Source organism: Mauremys mutica, chromosome 3 (assembly GCF_020497125.1).
Source record: "Mauremys mutica isolate MM-2020 ecotype Southern chromosome 3, ASM2049712v1, whole genome shotgun sequence".
Classification (NCBI taxonomy): Eukaryota; Metazoa; Chordata; order Testudines; family Geoemydidae; genus Mauremys; species Mauremys mutica.
The window spans coordinates 112,775,196-112,798,619 of NC_059074.1; the positions used below are offsets into that span (position 1 = coordinate 112,775,196).

At 43.4% G+C, this 23,424-nt stretch overlaps 1 protein-coding gene across 4 annotated transcripts in view; it reads left to right on the top strand.

Moving 5' to 3' along the window:
- The window catches only part of TAB2 (TGF-beta activated kinase 1 (MAP3K7) binding protein 2), a 145,487-nt gene that overhangs the window by 94,345 nt on the left and 27,718 nt on the right, over window positions 1–23,424 (top strand). For all 4 annotated transcript variants that reach the window (XM_045010436.1, XM_045010433.1, XM_045010434.1 and 1 more), the window contains 2 exons: window positions 3,771–3,960; window positions 19,335–20,847. In XM_045010436.1, the coding sequence (XP_044866371.1) occupies window positions 3,859–3,960; window positions 19,335–20,847 (1,615 nt within the window). In that variant the 5' untranslated portion in view covers window positions 3,771–3,858. The remainder of the gene's footprint in view (window positions 1–3,770; window positions 3,961–19,334; window positions 20,848–23,424) is intronic.

Consider the following 23,424-nt stretch of genomic DNA (forward strand, 5'->3'; position numbering starts at 1 on the left):
ACAAAGCCCTAGGGAACATCAACTAAAGGAGATAGAGCCCCCAGAAGAGATGTTGAAAGAGCCGGCAGAGGTAAAACAAGAACCTATAGAGCAGGCTATTCTAGAAACGTTAGAAGAAAAGGTTTGGTTGGAGAAAGAGATTAATAGCATTGAAGGATGCAAAAAAGTTAATGTCCTATTACTTAAAAATGGCCTTAGACTTGTACACTCTATACATTTTTATCGATTTAACTAAAATTGGTTTAGCAACTGACTTCGTTAAATCAGTTCAAACCCCATGTGTGGACTTAAGTTTGGTTTGAGTGCCTTATATCAATTTAGCTTCGGACTGTAAGGAATCTCTAATATACTCTTAAACTGAACAGAGAGGGTCCTCAGAGCAAGAGCCAATTTAACTAAATCAGTTTCTAAACCAATTTTGGTTAAATTTTACATCGTTAGAGCAGTAATTTTTTGATAAAGTTAAAGGCTAGAAATCAAAAACATCTTGCAAGAAAAGAACTCTCAGGTGCAGTGCTTGCTGAAAGAGTTCAGAGGTATAAGAGGAGAGAGTGGCAAGGCTGAGAATGTATGGATTGGTACTAGAGGGTTTTTAGGATAAAGGGATACTAGGGTATGTTTGAATTCAGAGGGAGTAGTGCCTCATGTGGGAATGGTTTTGGGAGCAAAGGAAAGACAGGAGTAGGAGAATAAGCTGATAAGCAAATCCAGATTTCTCTGTGTGGAGTTGAATATTAACTTATTGACTAAAGAAGTGTGTACAGGGTGAGGCTCGAGGAACAATATATCTTGGTTTCGTCTAAAATAAATAGTATTGTTACATTTGCTCTTAATTCTATTTTTTCATACAGCTAAGCTAGAATATCTTCAGCACTTGGCTTTCTTTTAAACATTGTAACTGGGAATTACACTTAGTGGCATGCCAAAAACAAAAAACAAAAAAAACAGTCCAGTCTAAAAACCCCAAGTTAATGAATGATACAAACTTGTTGGTCAGCCACAATGTGCAGTCATTGGTACATGTAAGTTCATTTGTTAACACTGATGCAGGCCTCGGTGGTATTGACTTTCTGAAGAAGAAAACAATATATGAATAGCCCATGGAAGCCTGACTTATTACAGGGCTAACTTCATCCAATCACGAGCCCAGAGTATTTCTCATGTATGTAATAATATTAATAGAGACAACCCATTACAGTTTATCATATATACTGATCCTGAGATTATTGCAATTTTTTTTTTAAATTATGAACTGTGAACATAACATTATCTTCTTGCCTTTGGAAGATCACCTTGATAAAAGCAGAGCAATGTAAAGCACATTGGAGACCTTATCGGGCACCTTTTCAGTGTTTTATTTCTTTCCAGTGTATGTGTTTTTTAAACAACACTTTTGTGACATTTCCATGTGTATGTTCTTTTAAATTGTGTGTTCAAAATATATTATGCTCTAAAATAATGGATATTCATGATGTGATACTTGTCTACACTATCGCGTGGGGTCGATGTAAGATACACAACTTCAGCTACATGAATAGCGTAGCTGAAGTCAACATACTTAGATCTACTTAGTGCGGTGTCTTCACTGCGGTAAGTCGACAGCTGATGCTCTTCTGTCAACTCCACTTATGCTTCTCATTCTGGTGGAGTACTGGAGTCAACGGGAGAGTACTCAGCAGTCGATTTATCGCTAGATGTGATTTATACTAGATGCAATAAATCAACCCCCACTGGATCAATCACTACCTGCCTATCCAGCGGGTAGTGTAGACAAGCTCTCAGTAACATAAATATCAAGATAAAAGGGAAGGCGAAACTGCGAGGAGCAGACCTGCGTTAAACAGACATAGGCAGTCATTGTACACTCTGTAGGAAAACATTATTATGAATGTTTGAAAGATTGAAAAGGATTAAAATAAGAGGGAATAATGAATTTTCAGATACATAATTATATGTGGAATCAAAAGCAGATTCATATTTATTCAATGGAAAATGTTACTATTATATCTTTTTAAATAGAAAGTAGGGCTGTCAATTAACTCTCACAATTAAGTAAAAAAAAATCACAATTAATTGCACTTATAACAATAGAATACCAATTGAAATTTATTAAATATTTTTGGATGTTTTTCTACATTCTCAATATTGATTTCAATTACAACACAGAATACAAAGTGCACAGTGCTCACTTTATATTATTTATTACAAATATATGCACTGTAAAAACGATAAACAAAAAAAACCAGTATTTTTCAGTTCGCCTCATACAAATACTGAAGTGCAGTCTCTTTATTGTGAAGGTGTAACTTACAAATGCAGATCTTTTTTGGTTACATAACTGCACTCAAACAAAACGGTGTAAAACTTTAGCGCCTACAAGTCCACTCAGTCCTACTTCTTCTGCCAATCACGAAGACAAACAAGTTTGTTTACATTGACGGGAGATACTGCTGCCTGCTTCTTATTTACAATGTCACCTGAAAGTGAGAACAGGCATTTGCGTGGCACGTTTGTAGCCAACGTTGCAAGGTATTTATATGCCAGATATGCTAAACATTCGTATGCCTCTTCATGCTTCAGCCATTTTCCAGAGGACATGCTTCCATGCTAATGATGCTTGTTAAAAATGTGTCAATTAAATTTGTGACTGTACTCCTTGGGGGGGGGAGAATTGTATGTCTCCTGCTCTGTTTTATACGCATTCTGTATATATTTCATGTTATAGCAGTCTTGGAGGATGACCCAGCACATGTTCGTTTTAAGAACACTTTCACAGCAGATTTGACGAAATGCAAAGAATGTACCGATGTGAAATTTCTAAAAATAGTTACAGCACTCGACACAAGGTTTAAGAATCTGAAGTGCCGTCCAAAATCTGAGAGGGATGAGATGTGGAGCGTGCTTTTAGAAGTCTTAAAAGAGCAACACTCTGATGTGGAAACTACACAACCCAAACCACCAAAAAAGAAAATTAACCTTCTGCTGGTAGCATCTGACTCAGCTGATGAAAATGAACATGCATCAGTCCACTTTGTTTTTGATCGTTATCAAGCAGAACCCATCATCAACATGGAAGCATGTCCTCTGGAATATTGGTTGAAGCATGAAGGGACATATGAATCGTTAGTGCATCTGGCACAAATATCTTGCAACAGCTACAACAGTGCCATGCGAACACCTGTTCTCGCTTTCAGGTGACACTGTAAAAAAGAAGCAGGCAGGCAGCATTGTCTCCTGCAAATTGTAACCAACCTTGTTTGTCTGAGTGATTGACCTACCAAGAAGTAGGACTGAGTGGACTTGTAGGCTCTACAGTTTTACACTGTTTTATTTTTGAATGCAGTTTTTTTGTACATAATTCTACATTTGTAAGTTCAACTTTCATGGTAAAGAGATTGCACTAGAGTACTTGTATGAAGTGAATTAAAAATTTTTTTGTTTTTTACAGTGCAAATATTTGTAATAAAAATAAAGTGAGCACTCTACACTTTGTATTATGTGTTGTAATTGAAATTTATATATTTGAAAATGTAGTAAACATCCAAAAATATTTAAAATGGTATTCTGTTAACAGCATGATTAATCGCAAATGTTTTTAATCGCGCAATTAATTTTTTAATCGCTTGACAGCCCTAATAGAAAGTCTTTGTTTCTACATCTAAAATAGCTAGTTTGTGTAGCATTATTTTTGGTTTTGGTAAAATACAGAACCTCACACTTTGAACCAAGACTATGTATAAAATTTGGCATTTTTTCCCCCTCTCTTACAGAAAATGCTGGAACAGGAGAGATGAGTCCTCCTTTCACTAAGGCCTAGAATTGCCTGTTGAACAACAGTCCTGATCAGGCAATATACGAATGGCCCAAGGAAGCCACCAAATAGATTTTCAGGTTTTACATGACCTGCGACAAAAATTTCCGGAGGTACCTGAAGTTGTTGTGTCCAGATGCATGTTACAGGTCAGTGTCCTATTACTATTGTATATTTATGTGTTGCCATTTGTTGTAGGTATTACAAGTAACTGCCACAAGCTTTCCCTCTAATCTGCCATGGTTGAATGGAAGTGTTGATAGCAGCTTTTTTTCTGTTTGTTTAGATTTTTGGCTTCCTTCTGTTTGCTTTAAAACAAGGAAAGTCTAAAATCAGTTTCCAGCTTTTTCATAGTCTATTCTCTCATGATGTTTCTTAAAATTGAGAAATTTAAATTTCTTCATATGTTAGCATTTATATTTTGTATTGTTTACATTGGGAATCTAAGTTTCCATTATAAATAGTTTTATTCTCAAGGACTTATAATGTGGCTGAAAATTCACTCTAGAGTGAAACTTGATGAACACTGCAGATTGAGAGAACTAGTTTGACCATTTTTAAGTTGCAAGAAGCCAAAATTTCAATCCTACTCTTATTTTTGTGAGGTCTTAAGCTACTCGTATAAGGATCAGGCAAAAAGTTTTATTTTTCCACCTTCCGCTCCCCTCTAGTCATTTTGCTGAAGTAGGAAAATTACTCCTGGGGGAATTCTGCGCTACTGCACATGTGCATAATTAATGAGCCATGCACATTTTTAATTTTTTGCACAGAAAAAAGCTGCCTAAATGTTGCTACAGTTCTTCCTTTTGCCCACCAGTCGGTGCTGTGGCAATAGAACAAACCAGCAGGTCCTAGCTAGCTAGGGAAGAGAGAGAGCCTGCCTTCTTCACAGTGCCTATCAGGCCAGGCCAGGGGGCTATGGGGAGACAGACAGCATGGGGTGCTGTGGGAGTCAGACGGGCTCATAAGGGCTAGTGGGGGAGGACAGACTGGGCAGGGGCTGAATGGGAGTGGAGGCACAGGGCCACAGGGGGAGGAAGATGCAGGGCCACATGGTGATGTGGGAAGCGGTGCAGAGCTACATAGGGACAGGGGAGTGGGTGTCTGAGTGGGGGTGGAGTGACATACAGACAGGGGGTGCAAGGACACATGGGGATAGCGGCAGATGTGCCTGACTGAATAGGAGAGGTTAGGGGTCAGTCAGGGTCTGTATGGGGGAAGCTCCCTAACCATCCCTCCTCATCCCCCCAAAAAACCTGTTACATAATTTCCCCACCCATATTCAACCACTCTCCAAGTTCACACCCAGGCTCTTTCCCAACAATTTACTTCCCTCTCCCTCAGCTCCTCTGTTATCCCTGACTCCCCCAAGCCTTTGCACTGCTTCTGAGGGGTGCAGGAAATACGCTTCTGTATGGTAGTTTAAATGAATTATTACTCAGAGTTCTGTATTAATATGCATAGTAAGGAATCTGTTTGTCAAAAAACATTTCCTGAATCTGTTTTGTTGTCTGTATTGTTACAGGCATACTTGCTGACAGGTATTTTGAAATAAATGATTAAAATTAATTGAAACTGGTGTGATTATATTGTTATTTTGACAAATAAAAATGTAGACTTTTGCAAAATTTTAAGAAATTGTGCGCATAATTTTTAATTTTTTGTTGCAGAATTTTTAATTTTTTGGCACAGAATTCCCCCAAGAGTAGAAAATGGACCAACCCATGGAGTTGCCATATTTGCTCTCCAAATTGCATGGCACCATGCTTGTGCTTAAGACTGGCCCTGCAAAGTACTAATTTTTTTATTTTGAGTGCTGTTTAGTTCTTCTAACATTAAAAATGGCATATTGGGGTGAGATGCTACATTTGGCTTAGTCACGTGCATTATATCTTCACCTTCTGGAATCTGTTTGTGATAGGTCTTACACTAGGCAGCCTCCTCCTTATCACAAAATATGGCAATATTTGATCCAGTTGATTTTTCTACTGAGGGAGAGGCCTGGAACCAGAAAATTAGGTCTGGCAGATAACAGAAGTGTGTGGCGTAAGTGCGCAAGAAATAGCACTCCAGCCCCCTGCACTGCTGTTGTTTGTCACCTTGCAGGGTTTTTTTAAATTTGTTTTTGTAGGGTAGGTCATGTGTTTATAATATGGACAATTGCATTTCACTAAAGTTTTTAAATGACAGAGTTATGTAGCTTTAAATACATAATGTACGTAATTAATACTATGAGTTCCATAAATGGGGTTCTCCAGTGGGGAGTGCTAGGGTCCTCTAGTGGTTTGGACTGCAGTGGACTCGATTTCCTGGGAAGTTGTGATTCCTTTCAAGTACAGAGAGGCAGAAAATACTCAACAGCTGTTGCTGCAGCAACAAGAGCTCTTTGAATCTGCTCTCGTAGCATAGTGACTCGGGCAGGGCTAGAAGCTCAAAGTTTCCCAATGATGGCAGCCCCAGATCTGGTGGCTGGTGGAAGGCATCTGGCTGAGCTGATTCCATAGATACACACAGATGGAATTCTACCAGGTCAGTGATTTTCTTTGTAATTTAATGTGCTCTAATTTGACTAAGATAACAGTGAGGCTCCAAAAAGCGATGAAGACTCCTGTGGCAACTTATAGACTAACAGAAGTACTGGAGCATAAGCTTTCGTGGGTGAATACCCACTTCGTCAGACACATGGTTTGTGTATTCACCCACGAAAGTTTATGCTCAAGTACTTCTGTTAGTCGCCACAGGAGTCTTCGTCACTTTTTACAGATCCAGACTAACACGGCTACCCCTCTGGTAAGTGAGGCTCCAACTACTTCAGTTTTAGCTTTTAAAAAAAAAGACAACTTAGTCTCACTTAAGCCAGGAAGTTCTGAGTTAAGACTGATAGAGAAGTCTTAAGGTAGCACTTTCAAGTCCATATATGGTACTGGTGAGTGAATTTTATCTCTTGTACGCTTGGGTACAGTGGAGTTTTGAATTGTCTAAATATTATGACTAGTTTATAAGTTGGATTTTTATGTTTGTTTTTACATTTATTTTACCATACTTTTTCTCAAGTGGGCAGAGCTTTGGAAGATAGTTTCCCTATTTTTTCCCCATAATAGACCTCTGACTTGGCCCTTTCCTTATTGCTCCTGCCACTCCCTGAGTGTGTTAATCTCCTCTTGTAAAGAGGACCTTCTTCTTTGAGAAGGCTCTGCATATTCCCACTTCTGGATATTATACTGCCTAGTGGTGCTGAATGGTAGAAACTTCTCCAAGCGTTGTCCATTAGAGCACTCCCATGCCCCCTTTCTACCCCTCCCCTCAGCATCCCCAAAAGCTCTGACAGCATAACTATGTAAGGAGTGCAGTGCCCTCTACCCCCTCAGTTGGTTCCAAATACTTGCCATTGATGGAAATGAACCTCTCTAGTCCTTTCAGCTCTGAAGTTCTTTCCTTCATTTTTAGTGTTAATTGTTTTCTTTTGTAGTATAGGTTGATAGGTAGTTAGCTAGCTCAGTTCCAGGTTATGGCAGAACTGAAGAAGTGGGATTCAAGAGACTTCGTACCCTGCTGTCTTCCTGGCTTTGGATGACCACTCTCCTTTTTGGTGTTCTGTCTACCAGACTTCGACAGCCAGAGCTTTCAAGAAGAGGTATAATAGTTTGCAGATCCTTCTCCTTAAGGAGGCCCTTGAGGCTAAATCCTTTGCATCTGGGCAGTCAGTTTCTGTCACTTCTTCCAGAAAGTCAAAGCACCTAAGGGTTCCAGAAAATTGGAACCTTCAGTGGGTCCAGCTATAGTTCCCGCTGCTCTAGCAGTTAGGCTTTTGAAGGTGGAACCAAGGGACACTCTATTGGCACCAGCTGTCTTAATTCCAGAGAAGGTGACAACTGTTAGCAGTGCCAAATCCTGCGTGTCAGATTTATCAGATCCATCCAATTCTGACTGAGCTTCTATGGTTCTGAAGTCAAAGGTTGTTTCTAGTCTCAGCTTCAGGAGCCAAGAAGATAGATTTGAGTGTTTGGATCCTGTGCTGTCCAAATGTTCAGCTCTGGCCTCAACCCTTGCTCAAGTTTTAGGTCTATCTTAGGTTCCAAAGAAGACTTCACTTTGGTAGCTGATGTGCACTGTTTGGCTTCTGAGCATTCCACATATCTGAGTGAGAGGCAAAGAGACTTGAGAAAGAGACAAGCTTCACCAATTCCAAGGTTGGCATCATCTTCACCTGTAAAGGATCAGTCTGAAGAAGAGGATGAGAAGATAGTATGCGCCTATTCAAAAAGTGGAGCTGATATAGACTGTGATCCTGGTTTATCAGCAAATGAGCATGTGGGCCTTGCTTTTCCCCTTCTGAGAATGCTCTGCAGTTTCACGGTTTAGTGGATCGCATGATATCGCATGATATCCACTTTCGTGCCTGTGCCTGTGAAGGAGGCATCTCATCCGCTGATTAATATTCTTGGGGTACCTCCAAGAGTACGATGTTCTTACTAATCTTTGATGCTCCAGCTTGCTATGACTGTTTGGTCCACTCCTGCCAGCCTGTATCCAAGAAGGCAGACAAATTGCATCAGATACCCTCAGAGAGGTTTTCATATGCACCCTGTACCTAACTCACTGATCGTGGCTGCTGCAAGTAGCAGGTCAAGGTATGGATAGCCACATTTCATCCCAGTGATAGAAAGGGGAAGGAGATTGATTTCCTACCGAGAAAGGTGTTCTCTCCTTCATGCCTTGGTATTAGGGTGGCAAATATAGGGTGACAAATTCCCAAGCTGTTATGGCCTGCTATCTATTCCACCTGTGGGAAAAGTTGGCATTTTGGGTGTGTGATTTGCCAGATGACAAAAGTAGATGGGAAAACGTGATCCTAAAGAAAGGTCAAAATATGGCAAGATCACTCTCAGGATTTCCTTTGATGCTTCAGACTCTTCTGTTAACTGCAGAAGCCAATGCTCTACTCTGAGGAAACATACATAGCATCATTCCTCCTCTTTGGTTCTGGATACTAGAATTCAAGTGGAAGATCTCCTTCCCTTCAAAGAGGCGATCTTTTCAGTGAAAAGAAAGATGAATTGCTGGAGAAGTTGAAGGAGACAAGATCAAAGGCCCTTTCTTTGGATTTGGTTTCTTCTACTTGCAGGAGATCTGTTCCTTTCTGTTATCGGAGACTGTATTATCCACAGTCATCTTTGGCTTATTTCTCATAAAATTAAAGACATCAACAGGCCTCAGCAGCCTTCATCATTCCAGAGTGAGCATAAAAAGAAGTCTTTTAAATCAAGGCCTTGTGAGGGTTGAGAGTCAAGAACCAATCAGCAAGGATCCTTCCCTTTCTCTGTTTGGAAACAGGCTAACCCATTTTATCAGCAAATGGAGGCTTCTCATGAGGCTAGTCTACTTTCAGAAGTGCAGAAGTTGCTTCTCATATCGCTATAGAGGAGGTATCCAAACACAAGATACTTTCTGATACAGTGTCCATCACAAGTTCTTTCCCCTGGGCTCAGGCACATCCCTATCTAGGGCAACACAGTCCTCCTTCCTTTCATTGAGGCCCCACCCACCCACTTTACAAAGAAGGCAACCACCCCGAGGTTCCTCACAACTGATTTGGAATCCTTTGGCTACTGCCCCGGCGCATAGACCATTCATCCTTCTGGACTTGATTGCATGCATTTAGGCACCATCTTCTGGCTTATTACAATGGCAATGTGTGCAGTAAAATTGGTGAAATAAGTTTTGGGGGTTTTTGGCTAAAGTTTCTCATGCTCCTCCCTGAATGCATTCTGCCCCCCTGTGGGGGCTTACCCCCCAATTTGAGAACCTGTGATCCAATGGACACTTCTTGCTGTTAGGCACCACTAGGCGGTGTAATACCCCTAAATGTGAATACAGTAACTCCTCGCTTAATGTTGTAGTTATGTTCCTGAAAAATGCGACTTTAAGTGAAATGATGTTAAGCGAATCCAATTTTCCCATAAGAATTAATGTAAATAGGGAGAGTTAGGTTCCAGGGAAATTTTTTTCACCAGACAAAAAACTATATATTATATAGATATACACACAGTATACGTTTTAAACAAACAATTTAATACTGTTCACAGCTATGATGACTGTGAAGCTTGGCTGAGGTGGTGAAGTTAGAGCAGGGGTCTCAAACTCAAATGACCACGAGGGCCACATGAGGACTAGTACATTGGCCTGAGGGCCGCATTTACTGACACCTCCCCCCTGCTGCCCTCAGCCCCGCCCCCCACTCCACCCCTTCCATGAGGCCCCGCACCACCTCTTTCCACCCCTTCCCTGCCCCCATTCCAACCCCTTCCCCGAAATCCCCACCCCAACTCTGCCCCCTTCCTGCCCCCAGGGGGTGCAGGAGGGGTGTGGGGTGTGGCGGGGGCTCAGGGCAGGGAGTTGGGATGTGGGGTGCAGGAGGGGTGAGAGGTGGGGCAGGGGGTCAGGGTACAGATTCATGATGCTGTTGTTGTTTTGGTTTTTTTAAAATGATCTTAGCAGTCATTTTATATTAAGCTTGTCAGAGCAGACATTCCATAGAAGCATTACAAAATCAAAAGATGAGAATTTTTTAAACTAGTCTTGATAAACTAAATTTGATCCTGGTTTCAAAGTTTCAATTGGAAAGTCCCAGAAACTAAATTATGCTTCATCTAAGTTGGATTTTCCTACAGAAAGGCAAAAAAAAGCTTGACTTCAGGATCCTCTTGTCCAGATCACTTTAAATTGTGTAGAAAAATTTTACATCTGTTCCAAATCTGCCCCATCAGTTTTTTAGGCCAAAATGGTTGGGGGGGTTTTGGATTTTAGAAGAGGGGTTCAAAATTAAGCTTATATTGAAAACTCAGTTGCAACTGACAGTGGAGCAGCTAATATTGCTTCACAAAAAGCACAATATAAGAAAGCTGCTGTTAAGCAGAACACTTCACTGTCAACATGTCTATTCTTTGTATATTTTATCTTGAAACTAGAAGACTAGTTGAAAGGTTAATAGGCAGGGCCGGCTCCAGGGGTTTTGCCACCCCAAGCAACCAAAAAAAAAAGCCGTGATCACGATCTGCAGCAATTCAACGAGAGGTCCTTCGCTCCGAAGGGACCCTCTGCTGAATAGCTGGACATGCCGCCCCTCTCCGGAGTGGCCGCCCCAAGCACCTGCTTGCTAAGCTGGTACCTGGAGCCGGCCCTGTTAATAGGACACAGCATAAGCCTGTTTAAACTAGGGAGTTGCACACTGTGGCTTCTGTCGGCCAAATTTATTGCACACATCAGGGATTCCTGGAATCCCCCCATTCTCCCCTACAAGCTTCTGAGCTCCTCTCTATTCAGGAACTGGTTGCAGTCCCCTTCTCTCATATGCTCTGTGTGCCCTCCATTACCCACTCTGCCCTCCTGGAGCTCTGTATCCCCCCATTACTTCATGCCAAGAGGTTTGTATGTGCCCCCATTCCTCCTGTCAGAAGCTCTGTGTGTCCCTATTTCCTGTGTCTATCCCCACCCCCATATTGTTAGTCTCCTTTCCTCTTGTCTTTCTCTTTCATTATGTCAACATTTTAAATACAGTTGGATATGGACAGAGCTAAAATGAGAGGTATTGTGTTCATTTCCGCCATCAAACCATTCTTTGGTCCATAGACAATAAATAGGTTGTTAGAAGTGTGACTTTATACGCAGATGTTCCCCCATTTCCTCCTTCTCATAAAAATCAATAGGGTTCTGTCTGTCTGATGCTGAGAGTACGTGAAATTTTGGAATTGATTGGCTTCAGCATTCAAAAGTTATTGCACTACATCCAAGCAAAAAAATGCTATCAAGTTATGCCTATGGGCCTCGCAAGCTTGGCTAGTTATTCCTGTATTATTTCCTTCTATGGCCTTCTCAGGGTTTGGCTATACTTGCAGCTGTACAGCGCTGGGAGTTAAACCTGTCTTCGTACAGCTGTGTAGGGAAAGCACTGCAGTGTGGCCACACTGACAGCTACCAGCGCTGCAGTGTGGCCACATATGCAGCATTTGCAGCGGTGTTGGGAGTGGTGCATTATGGGCAGCTATCCCAGCGTTCAAGTGGCTGCAACGTGCTTTTCAAAAGAGGCGGGTGGGGTGGAGTGTGACAGGGAGCATGGGGGAGACAGAGTGAGTGGATTTTTGGAGCTGACGCTGTGTCAGCTCCCAGCCTTGCAAGTTCCGATCCCTTCTTCCACCCTTCTCTCATTCACTAAATGCAAATAGCCTTTTGTTTTTTTCCTCACAGACCAGATAAGCAGCTGCTCCGAAACGGACCCCTCCCTCCCCCCGCAAGCCGTGCTGCTTCTCTCCTCAAGCAAACAGTAGCTGTGGACATTCATCCCCCTGCCTGCCTCTGTTCGAGCAAACAGGAGCTGTGTTTGTTTTTTCAATAAGCAGCTCCGGGAACCCTGAGTTCACAACAAAACAGAGGCATCACAACAAAACAAAGAGTGTTATCTTTACTTAAAAGCATTATGGGAAGGTTCCGGAGGTCAGTTACAGCGTAGTAAGATGATTCACTGTTTACACGGGCACTCCAGCACTGCAGCACCAGCGCTGTTCTCTTTTTATTCCCCTTGTCAAGGTGGAGTACAACCAGCGCTGTAGCCAGGGAGATACAGCGCTGTTTGTGCCTTGCCAATGTGGACAGCGAATAAGTTACAGCGCTGTAAAGCCACCACCAGCGCTGTAACTCTCCAGTGTAGCCAAGCCCTCAGTATCCGCCCTGTTTTCCTAGCTCCATTCAAAATTCTGCTAAGATCTTTCTGGCCTGTCATTCTGTCTGTCACCTTTTTGTTCCTTTACTGGATCTACCTTCTCCATTCCATCAAGTATAAGCTTTTGGTCCTTACCTTTAAACCCTCATGTTTTAGCCTCTCCGTACTTACCCATTTCTGTATCTTAGTGTTCCCTCTACAACAACATTCTGCAGTGCGAGCTTCCATCATCCATTTCTCTGCTTCTCCCATAGGCACCTTCATGCCTTCTTCCATGTCTCCCATTATCCCTGGAACACCCAGCCCAAGCTAGTATGTATGCTACTAACTTGTTCTCCTTCATAGCTCTCAGACCCGATAGCTCTCAGAAATTGCCAACTAATAATAATAATATACTTAGCTCTTTGTATTATGTTTTTAATTGGCTCTCAAAGTGCTTTACCATAATGGCTAGATAGATGACCATTATGGCTCCTGTCCTGTCACCTTTATATTATAATGTATTTTTTAACAAGACTCAAAACAGTCAAGCTGTGTATGCGTCTGGCCTGTATAAACATTTTCTTGTTAGGGTTCCTCCCCTTTACTTTTGTTGCATCTTAGGCCTTGTCTACACTACAAGACTATTTCGAATCAACTTAGTTCGAATTTGTGGATTCGACCTTATGAAGTCGAATTTGTGTATCCATACTAAATACACTAATTCGAATTTCTGAGTCCACATTCACGGGGCCAGCGTCGACTTTGGAAGCGGTGCACTGTGGGAAGCTATCCCACAGTTCCCGCACTCCCCGCTGCCCATTGGAATGCTGGGTAGAGCCCCCAATGCCTGCTGGGGGGAAAAATGTGCCGAGGGTGGTTTTGGGTAACTGTCATTATTGAACCGTCACTCCCGCCCTCTCTCCCTGAAAGCGCCGGCGGGAAATCTGTTCGCGCCCTTCTCTTGTCAGTTACAGCGCGTACGCCACAGCACTGCGAGCATGGAGCCCGCTGCGATCATCGCTGCACTTATGGCCGTTGTCAACTCCTCGCACCTTATCGTCCACCTCTTCCACAGTCAGCTGCTGAGAAATCGGGCGAGGAGGCTCCGGCAGCGCGGTGAGGACAGGAATTCACAGAGTGGCGCAGACCTCTCACAAAGCAGGGTACGCCGCGCCGTGGAGATCATGGTGGCAATGGGTCAAGTTCATGGTGTGGAACAGCGATTCTGGGCCCGGGAAACCAGCACGGACTGGTGGGACCGCATAGTGCTGCAGGTCTGGGATGAATCACAGTGGCTGCGAAACTTCAGGATGCGTAAGGGCACTTTCCTTGAACTCTGTGACTTGCTGGCCCCTGCCCTGAAGCGCCAGGACACACGGATGCGAGCAGCCCTGAGTGTGCAGAAGCGAGTGGCCATAGCCCTCTGGAAACTTGCAACGCCAGACAGCTACCGGTCAGTAGCGAACCACTTTGGCGTGGGCAAATCTACCGTGGGGGTTGCTGTGATGCAAGTAGCCCACGCAATCGTTGAGCAACTGCTCTCAAAGGTAGTGACTCTCGGAAACGTCCAGGACATCATAGATGGCTTCGCCGCGATGGGATTCCCAAACTGCGGTGGGGCTATAGATGGGACTCACATCCCTATCCTGGCACCAGCCCACCAGGCCAGCGAGTACATTAACCGAAAGGGCTACTTTTCAATGGTGCTGCAAGCACTGGTGGACCATAGGGGACGTTTTACCAACATCTTGGTTGGGTGGGCGGGCAAGGTTCATGACGCGCGTGTGTTCAGGAACTCTGGTCTGTTTAGACGACTCCAGGCAGGAACTTTCTTCCCGGACCACAAAATAACGTTTGGGGATGTGCAGATGCCTACAGTGATCCTCGGGGACCCAGCCTACCCGCTAATGCCCTGGCTCATGAAGCCCTATACAGGCGCCGTGGACAGTGAGAAGGAACTCTTCAACTACCGGCTGAGCAAGTGCAGAATGGTGGTGGAGTGTGCTTTCGGACGTCTTAAGGGGAGGTGGCGGAGCTTACTGACTCGCTCGGACATCAGCGAAAAGAATATCCCCGTAGTTATTGCTGCTTGCTGTGTGCTCCACAATGTCTGTGAGAGCAAGGGCGAGACCTTTTTGGCCGGATGGGCGGTTGAGGCAAATTGCCTGGCTGCTGTTTACGCTCAGCCAGACACCCGTGCCGAAAAACTATCCCAGCGGGAAGCGCTGTGTATCCGGGAGGCTTTGAAAGCAAGTTTCCTCGGAGAGCAGGGTAACCTATGACTCTACACTTGATTTTAAGAGAAGCTGATCCTGGGCCTGTGTCTCTGTGTTGAGTGAGATCTGCGGTTACATACCCCGTTCTCCAAGTTTCCCCCACTTCCAAAACACGTTTTTAAACAAATTAAATGGAACAGTTATTTTTAATCTTTCCTTTACTTTGCATTTCTGTTCAGGGTTTGAAACATGGACGCATACTGTGCTGGGTACGGTGTGCACTGATGTACAGACCGCTTGTACAATACAGTACGGACAGCCTCCTGCTCCTACATAGGTCTCTGGGGTGGGGGACGGTTTCAAGTGGTTGTGCATGTAGGGGTGGGTTTGCAGGAAGGGGCGAGTGGTGCCGTCTTTGCATAGGGATTTGGATGCAGGCTCTGGGCTGTGGGTTTGGGCGTAGGAAGGGGTGAGGGGTGTGGGGGAAGGGTGAGTATCTGTCCGTGGATGAGGGCTCTTGTTCGGGCTCAGGGCAGCGGAGAGGATCGCGCCTACGGTGGAAGTGCATGGTAAGGGCAGCATGCCTTAACATTAGGGGGTGGCAGGCACTAGGACCGTGGACAAGCGTACACATCACAGAATGACACGGGGCAGCATACACCACACAGAGGGACCCTGGTGACTACTGAATGCAGTCTGTGTGTGCCCTGCAGTTGATCCTGCCCCCGATAGTCTGTACCCTGCTAATGTAGGCTATCCCGTGCAATTATAAATCCCCTGCCCCCACCCCCTACATACAGTCTTCTGACACGAAAGACGTGACGGAAAGAGTGAACAACAGCAAACAGCTTTTATTAATCTACTACATAGTGGGGTGATGAAACTTGGATTTGGGACTGGGTGAGCCTGTAAGGGAAGCACTTCTACAAATTTATAGCGTGAGAGGTGTGTGGAACATTAGCGCTCAGCTGTGGTGCAGTGACAGTTCTCACGGCCCCTACCGCTCCTCCGTCTTGTAATTTTCGGTGAGGGGGGGACAGGACTTCTTGGCGTTGGAGGGTGGTTGCAGATACAGTGCAGGGGGGCTCTCACCTCCTGCCTGCGGTCCTGCAGAACATCAACAAGGCGCCGGAGCGTGTCCGTTTGCTCCCTCATTAGCCCAAGCAGCGTTTGAGTCGCCTGATGGTCTTCCTGCCGCCACCTATCCTCCCGTTCGATGTGTGTGCGATGCTGTTGACATAGGCTCTCCCTCCACTGTCTCTGCTCTGCCGCCTCGGCTCTGGAACAGGCCATCAGTTCCGCGAACATCTCTTCCCGAGTCTTTTTCTTTCGCCGCCTAATCTGAGCCAGCCTCTGCGAGGGGGATGCCGGGGCAGTCCGGGAAAGAGCAGAAGCTGTGTGATGGGAAACAGTAAATGATTTCCTTGAACAGATACATGTTTGCGAACAGTGAACACAGTCTAGTCAGTTTCTCTGAACAAGACCATACAGGGCACCAAGTCTCACGAGATCTCAGGAAAAGTTTGAGATTTCGGAATACGCTCTCATTGGCGGCGCCATTGCACAGGAGAGCGGACAAGCGGGGAGAGACAGCATAATCCGTCTTGCAGACAGTCCTGGTAAGCCTTAAAGTAGATCATGCTTATCAGTTAGTGGATAGCTGTGCTCTCCTGCTAAAGGCAATCTGGAAAGCAGAAAGGCTGAGCCTTTTCCAGCCCCTCCCGCCAGTGCACGGGAAAGATCAATGTCTGCTTGTTCTCTGTGGCCTCCAGCACGTGGCTGTTAAGCGAGGGTCGTTGTTATGCAACCTAATTGTAAACCGTTAACAATAGTAACAATACACTAATTGCCCGTCTTAGATGCAGCCTGTCCAGACCGACATCACCCTGAGGCGGGTCACTCGCAGTCAGAGAGCGCGGATGCTACTGGAAGCCCTGCACAGACCAGGACCATATGCAGCAATGCTGGTGGAGGCGATGATTCCTCTCTACATTAGGATCTCCTGGCGCGGAAGAGTGTGCTTCCATGGAGCACAGAATAAGGCACCTCTCCCCAGGAACCTCCTGCGGAGGCTTTTCGAGCTGCTCTCTGAGAGCTTTCTTGAACTGTCCCAAGAGGATTATTGTTCAATCCCTATATGTGTGGACCTACTATTTATATAGTTTGACATGTAAAATTTTGTATATAGTATTTCTATTTTTTCTATACCCGTTTTTTAAAAAATAAAAGTTTCCATGTTTATAGCACTTACCGCCTGATCCTTCCCTGATTCTGAGTCCGGGTTAACGGGCGGGAGGGTTGGTAGGGGATCTCTGTGAGGGTGATGAAGAGATCCTGGCTGTCAGGGCAAGCGGTATTGTGTTCGCTGTCGCCTGCGCCGTCCTCCACAAACCCTTCCTCATCTTCCCCATCGGCGAACATCGCCGAGGAACTGTCCAGGTACACTATGCCATCCTCAGAGTCCACGGTCACTGGTGGGGCAGTGGTGGCAGACCCACCGAGAATGGCATGCAGTGCCTCGTAGAAGCGGCATGTCTGGGGCTGTGCTCCGGAGCGTCCGTTTGCCGCTCTGACTTTTTGGTAACCTTGTCTCAGGTCCTTGACTTTCACGCGGCACTGCATCGCATCCCGGCTGTATCCTTTCTCTATCATTGCTTTAGAGACCTTCTCGAAGGTCTTTGCATTCCGCTTGTTGGAGCGCAGCTCCGAGAGCACAGACTCCTCGCCCCACACACCGATCAGATCCAGGACTTCCTGGTCTGTCCATGCTGGGGACCTCTTTCTATTCTTGGATTGGCCGGACTCCTCTGCTGGAGAGCTCTGCATCGTTGCAGGTGCTGCGGAGCTCGCCCCGATGTCCAGCCAGGACGTCAGATTCAAAGTGCCCAGACAGGAAAAGGAATTCAAATTTTCCCGGGTCATTTCCTGTGTGGCTGGTCAGAGAATCCAAGCTCGGACTGCTGTCCAGAGCGTCAACAGAGTGGTGCAGTGTGGGATAGCTCCCGGAGCTACTAAGTTCGATTAGCATCCACACCTAGCCTAATTCGAGCTAGCCATGTCGAATTTAGCGCTACTCCACCTGTCGAGGTGGAGTACCAAATTCAAACTAAAGAGCCCTCTAGTTCGAATTAAATGGCTTCCTGGTGTGGACGGTTGAGCGGTTAGTTCGAATTAACGCTGCTAAATTCGAATTAAAGTCCTAGTGTAGACCAGGCCTTAGATTATAAATTCTTCAGAGTAACAATGGTCTATGATTTGTGGGGTGCCTAACACAGAGAGGCTCTGATCCTGATTGAGCCCTTTGTCTGCTACTTAATATAAGTAATTTTGATAAAAAGCATATAGTATGAGTTAAATTATCTTGCTGATATAGGTATTGAGAGCTGTACTTTTGAACAGTACTCATTATTCTAGTGCTGCATATGTTCTCCTTGATACCTGTATTTTTTTTCTAGTTCGTTTATATGTATTTATCTTTTTGGTACACCTCGTTTATTCAAAATACATTATTTGATTATAATTACTGGTTTTGGTAGAGGTCATGGAATACTAGTCACTTGTCTACAAAATAAATGTTTAAGTATACTTGTTTTCTTTAGATATCACTCTATGAAAATTGAATAAAATATGAGCAGATGAAAGAGGATGATTATGGGTTCAGGACAGGAAACTGAATAATTTCAATAACCTTTTTTTTAGTTTCTTTTAAAGAATGTTAATTGGAAGTTCTAAGAGCCCCCAGTTAAGTCAGAGAAAAAAGTGAAGAGCGTGCATAGTTTGTTTTTTAAACTCTGTTTAAAAAAAAATAGTTATGGGTTTCTGATTACCTCAGTTCGAGGTAATCAAAAAACACATTTCGCTCATTTTTTTTAGATGATATTACCATTTACATTTTTTAAAAAGTCATCAGATTCAAGTTTGTATGTTAAGTTTATCCCAATACAAAAGGTTGTTTTAAAGCTTTTGAAAGTAGTGGACTATTAAGGGAATTTTGGTGTAGATGGTACGAATATTTAAATATGCCACTGTAATCAGTATTTCTTCTATTTAAAGTGTTTCTTCTTGTGAAATAGATTGTTCATATGCTACTGCTGTTCGTTCAAATTAAATTCTTATTTGAAGTATCTTTAATGTTCTCTTGTGCACTTTCCTTAATCTGCATGTTTCTTCTGTTTATAAATAGGAAAACATTTAAAATAAACATTTTGTTTTTTCAAGTTATTTACTTGTAATATACAGGTACTGTGAAGTCAGCCCTTCTGTCAGTTTCCCCTCAGCAGAGTCTTGATCAGTGCTGAAGATTGTTCTGGATGTGGGGAAGAATAGCAAAAGTATTCATCCAAGAAGCACCATACCATATTAGCTTTTCAAGGATCTCCCTGTCATTACTGCAGCAGCAATGCAAATCTTTGCCTTTGGTGCCAGGGAGTGAGTCACAGTTCTCATAATAGTAAGCTTCACATGTAAGCCCCTCATACATGTGTAGCAGCTGTGCTGGCCAACAACTCAAAGCTTTTCATTTGATGCTGCATAGTAATTTTTTAATAATGATGCAATGTAAGCATATGACCTTATTTTATCAATAATTTCAAACTCTGTTTTTTTATAGAATAATAATAACTTGGATGCCTGTTGTGCAGTTCTGTCTCAGGAGAGCACGAAGTATCTCTACGGTGAAGGAGACCTAGGTTTTTCGGATGATTCTGGGATTCCTGGACTACGAAATCACATGACATCTCTTAACTTGGATTTGCAGTCACAGAATGTGTATCACCATGGACGAGAAGGAAGTAGAATGAATGGAAGTAGGACTTTAACTCACAGCATTAGTGATGGACATCTTCAAGGCAGTCAGCCCAATAGCGAACTGTTTCAGCAGGAACCACAGACAGCACCAGCTCAAGTTCCACAAGGATTTAATGTTTTTGGAATGGCTAATACAGTTAGTACTTCTAATCCAGGACAACACCTGGGATTTCACATAGGCAGCAAAGGAGCATCTAGCCTCTCTCAGCAAACACCCAGATTCAACCCCATTATGGTAACATTAGCTCCCAATATTCAGCCTGGTCGCAATACCCCAACGTCTTTGCACATACATGGTGTACCTCCACCTGTACTTAATAGTCCACAGGGAAATTCTATCTATATTAGGCCTTATATTACAACTCCAGGTGGTACAACTCGACAGACACAGCAGCATCCAGGTTGGGTGTCTCAGTTTAATCCCATGCATCCTCAGCAAGTCTACCAGCCTTCACAACCAAGTCCCTGGACTACTCTTCCCACATCAAGTCCTCTACCACATACCTCATCACAACAATCATCACAGCCAAACCAACAAGGCCACCAAACTTCTCATGTCTATATGCCTATCAGTTCACCCACTACTCCACAAGCACCCATGATTCATTCATCTGGTAGCTCACAACCTGCTACCCATAGCCAATATAACATTCAGAATATCTCAACAGGACCTCGCAAAAACCAAATTGAAATCAAACTTGAACCACCACAAAGAAACAATTCTTCAAAACTGCGTTCATCTGGTCCTCGCACTTCCACTAATCCTTCTTCCCTCAACAGCCAGACATTAAGTAGAAGTCAGCCCACTGTTTACATAGCTGCCAGTCCACCAAATACTGATGAAGTGATCGCCCGCAGTCAACCTAAGGTCTACATTTCAGCAAATGCCACAACAGGAGATGAGCAAATTGTCCGGAACCAACCAACACTCTTCATATCAACAAATCCTGGTGTAACTACCACCTCTAGGAATATGTCTGGTCAAGTAAGCATGGGTCCTGCATTTATTCATCACCATCCACCCAAGAGTCGAGCAGTGGGCAACAACACCACTGTAACCTCTCCTCGAGTGGTGGTCACACAGCCTAACACAAAATATACTTTTAAAATTACAGTTTCTCCAAATAAACCCCCTGCAGTTTCACCAGGGGTAGTATCCCCCACCTTTGAACCTACAAATCTTCTAAACCTTCCTGATCACTATGCAGAACCAGAGGGTATCCAGCATCTTACTGACCCTGTTTTAGCACATGTGGATAGGATCAGTGATGCACGGAAATTGAGTGTGGGATCTGATGATGCTGCCTACACACAAGGTAATATTCTTAATGTAAATTGTAGAGATTTCTACCAAGTTATCTGGCCCTTACATTTTAAGGCAAAACAAGAACCACCAATCAGCCATTTTGGAATTGACAAAATGATTCCTGTTCATTGCACTCTGGAACATATTCTAAATCAGAAATATGAATTTATAATTAACACACATTTGAATCAGTCCTTCCTTAACTTTTGCATGGTAAAGCAGTTTTAACTTTTTACCTGACAGTAGAATAGAGGTTCTATTGTTTTGTGTTCAGTTATCAATAATCACCTTCTGTTTTGTGGAGCCTTTTCTGAGTTAGCAGCTGGGATAGAATTCTTTACATTACCAGACTGTAAGTGTGGTTACTTCATTTTAAGAGATTGTTCTGAAAAAGATTTCTCATATTTCAATTGATTTTAAACAAATCAAATGTTCAGACATACTAACAGGTTGTTGAACCAGATGACAGTTGACAGGCACTGTTCCCATTGAATATTGCTTTCCTTATTAGTTCATTTTGCAAATGTTATAGAAAGTGAGGAATCCAGACTTTGGAAGCTATTTGAGTAGGAGTGAATTTTTTACCTCGCTGTTTTCTATTGTCAGATGTCCATAAGGATGTTTAAAGTTCTATTACTTGTATTGTTTATATAATATTATAAACAAATATAAAAAAGAATCCAATCCCAAAGAAGTTAAAATCTAAATAGTATTATGGTGAAGGAAAGGGGATGAGATTACATGAAAAGCAAATGAATTGCGTAGTGATAAGGACTTCTCTTGTTAATACCACTATTCTCATGTGTTTATATTTTATGTATTTTGTTAACAGAGAGAGGAGTAGGATTATTGTAATACAATAATATTTTGAAAATGATGCAGATTGTCTTCCAATACTTATTAGGATACAAAACTTCTTGAAACTCTTCAATTATTGTCAACGAATTTAGCATTAAAAGAAATTGACATAAAACTTGTTCCAAGATTACTGTAACATTGTTCAGATCAACTGTTATGAGGTAAATTTAATATTGAATTAGCTTGTGCACTTCTTGTCTAGATTAGGGGGTTCTTGAATGCTGTGGTGTTTCAATCCCATCCCCATTAATATTTTTGTTAAACATGCATTAGGAGGAAAATAAATCTTGCATCTATATAATGATCATACTGTTCAAGTGCTCTGCATTTCTGGTACAGTTTTTCTTCTGTTCTGACTTCTTTGAGAGAATATTTGTGGTACTGGCTTCTGCTATTTGCAGCTCCTACCAGATCTTGCTCTGAATTCCAAATGCCCCTGGAACAGTGATTCCTACTATGGTACTAACTGCATTTACAATCAACAGCTGATGCATCATGACCACGCCAACCTCCCTGTGCCCAGCGCTGCTTCAGTGCCACTGGTTGCATAGGAACTAATTCATCCTCCAAAACTGCTGATTTGATTCCTGCCTACACTGAACCCCAATTGTGTATTAAGTCCCAAAAAGAAAGGCAAGTTTTCAGAGACAAAAGGCCAGTGCATGGTGTGGGCTATGGACTTAGCATGAAGCTGTGTGTCAGGAGCTGTCTCTGCACTGACTTTATGGGGTAAGTCCCTTCCCCTCTATTTAGTGGGGGTTTCTATCCTCTCAGGGGCCCTCAGCCTTCACTCATGTGTAATGCTGTTCAAGTATTCTGTATTCAGAGGAATGCTCCAGATTTCTGGAACATATTTTCTTCCACTCAGCTACACTAACTGCTATGCTTTTTTTAATCCTTTGCTACATTTATAAATCATTCAGAAGTTGAGGTGCATGATCATGATTTATCTGCCCAGTCCAAGCAACCAGAAGTCAAGCTGTCGTTCCTGAATTTGGGTCTCTTATATCACAAAACAGCGTAATTTTTTAATCTTATAGGTGGTGCAGGTAGCAACATCTGTTGGTAAGGTTGCCCGATACTTTTCATAATAAGACCATGTTCTTTGAGTTCTTATTCATGTCCATTCCATGTTAGGTGTGTGCACGTCATGTGCACTGTTGCTGAAGATTTTTCCCTCAGTGGTATCTGTTGGGCCAGCTCCAACGCTCTCTGGAGCCATGCACTTATGCACTCATACAAGGGATATTGCCGGCTCCACACCCTCTCAGTTCTTTCTTACACCCGGGATGGTTGGTGGAACAACCTTTCTTTCTTCCCAGTGGTTTTTGGATTCTATCTTCTTTTGTAATTTTTTATAATTAGCGTTAGTGTAAATAGTTCCTATCATTGAGGGACTTTTTTGCCCCAGGGGATGGGTATGCCCTAGACTTCAAGCCTTGAGACAAAGCTATGCCCGTGAGTGACCTGCACTCCAGCTACTTAAAGTGCTTGGGGGAAAACTCCCATGAAGGACAACTGCCAGATCTGTCAGGACTTCAGACCCTGCACTAAAAAGGACAGAAACATTAGGCTGAAGGCTATCCCCATGGAAGCCACCTTCAGACCAGTATGAGCCAAGCTGCTCCAATTTGGCATCAAGTACTTCAGCGTTGGTGCGAAGCGCTCCCCCAGCACCGAGCACTTCCCTGCACCATTCACACACTAGTGCCAAGAAAGAAGCACAAGA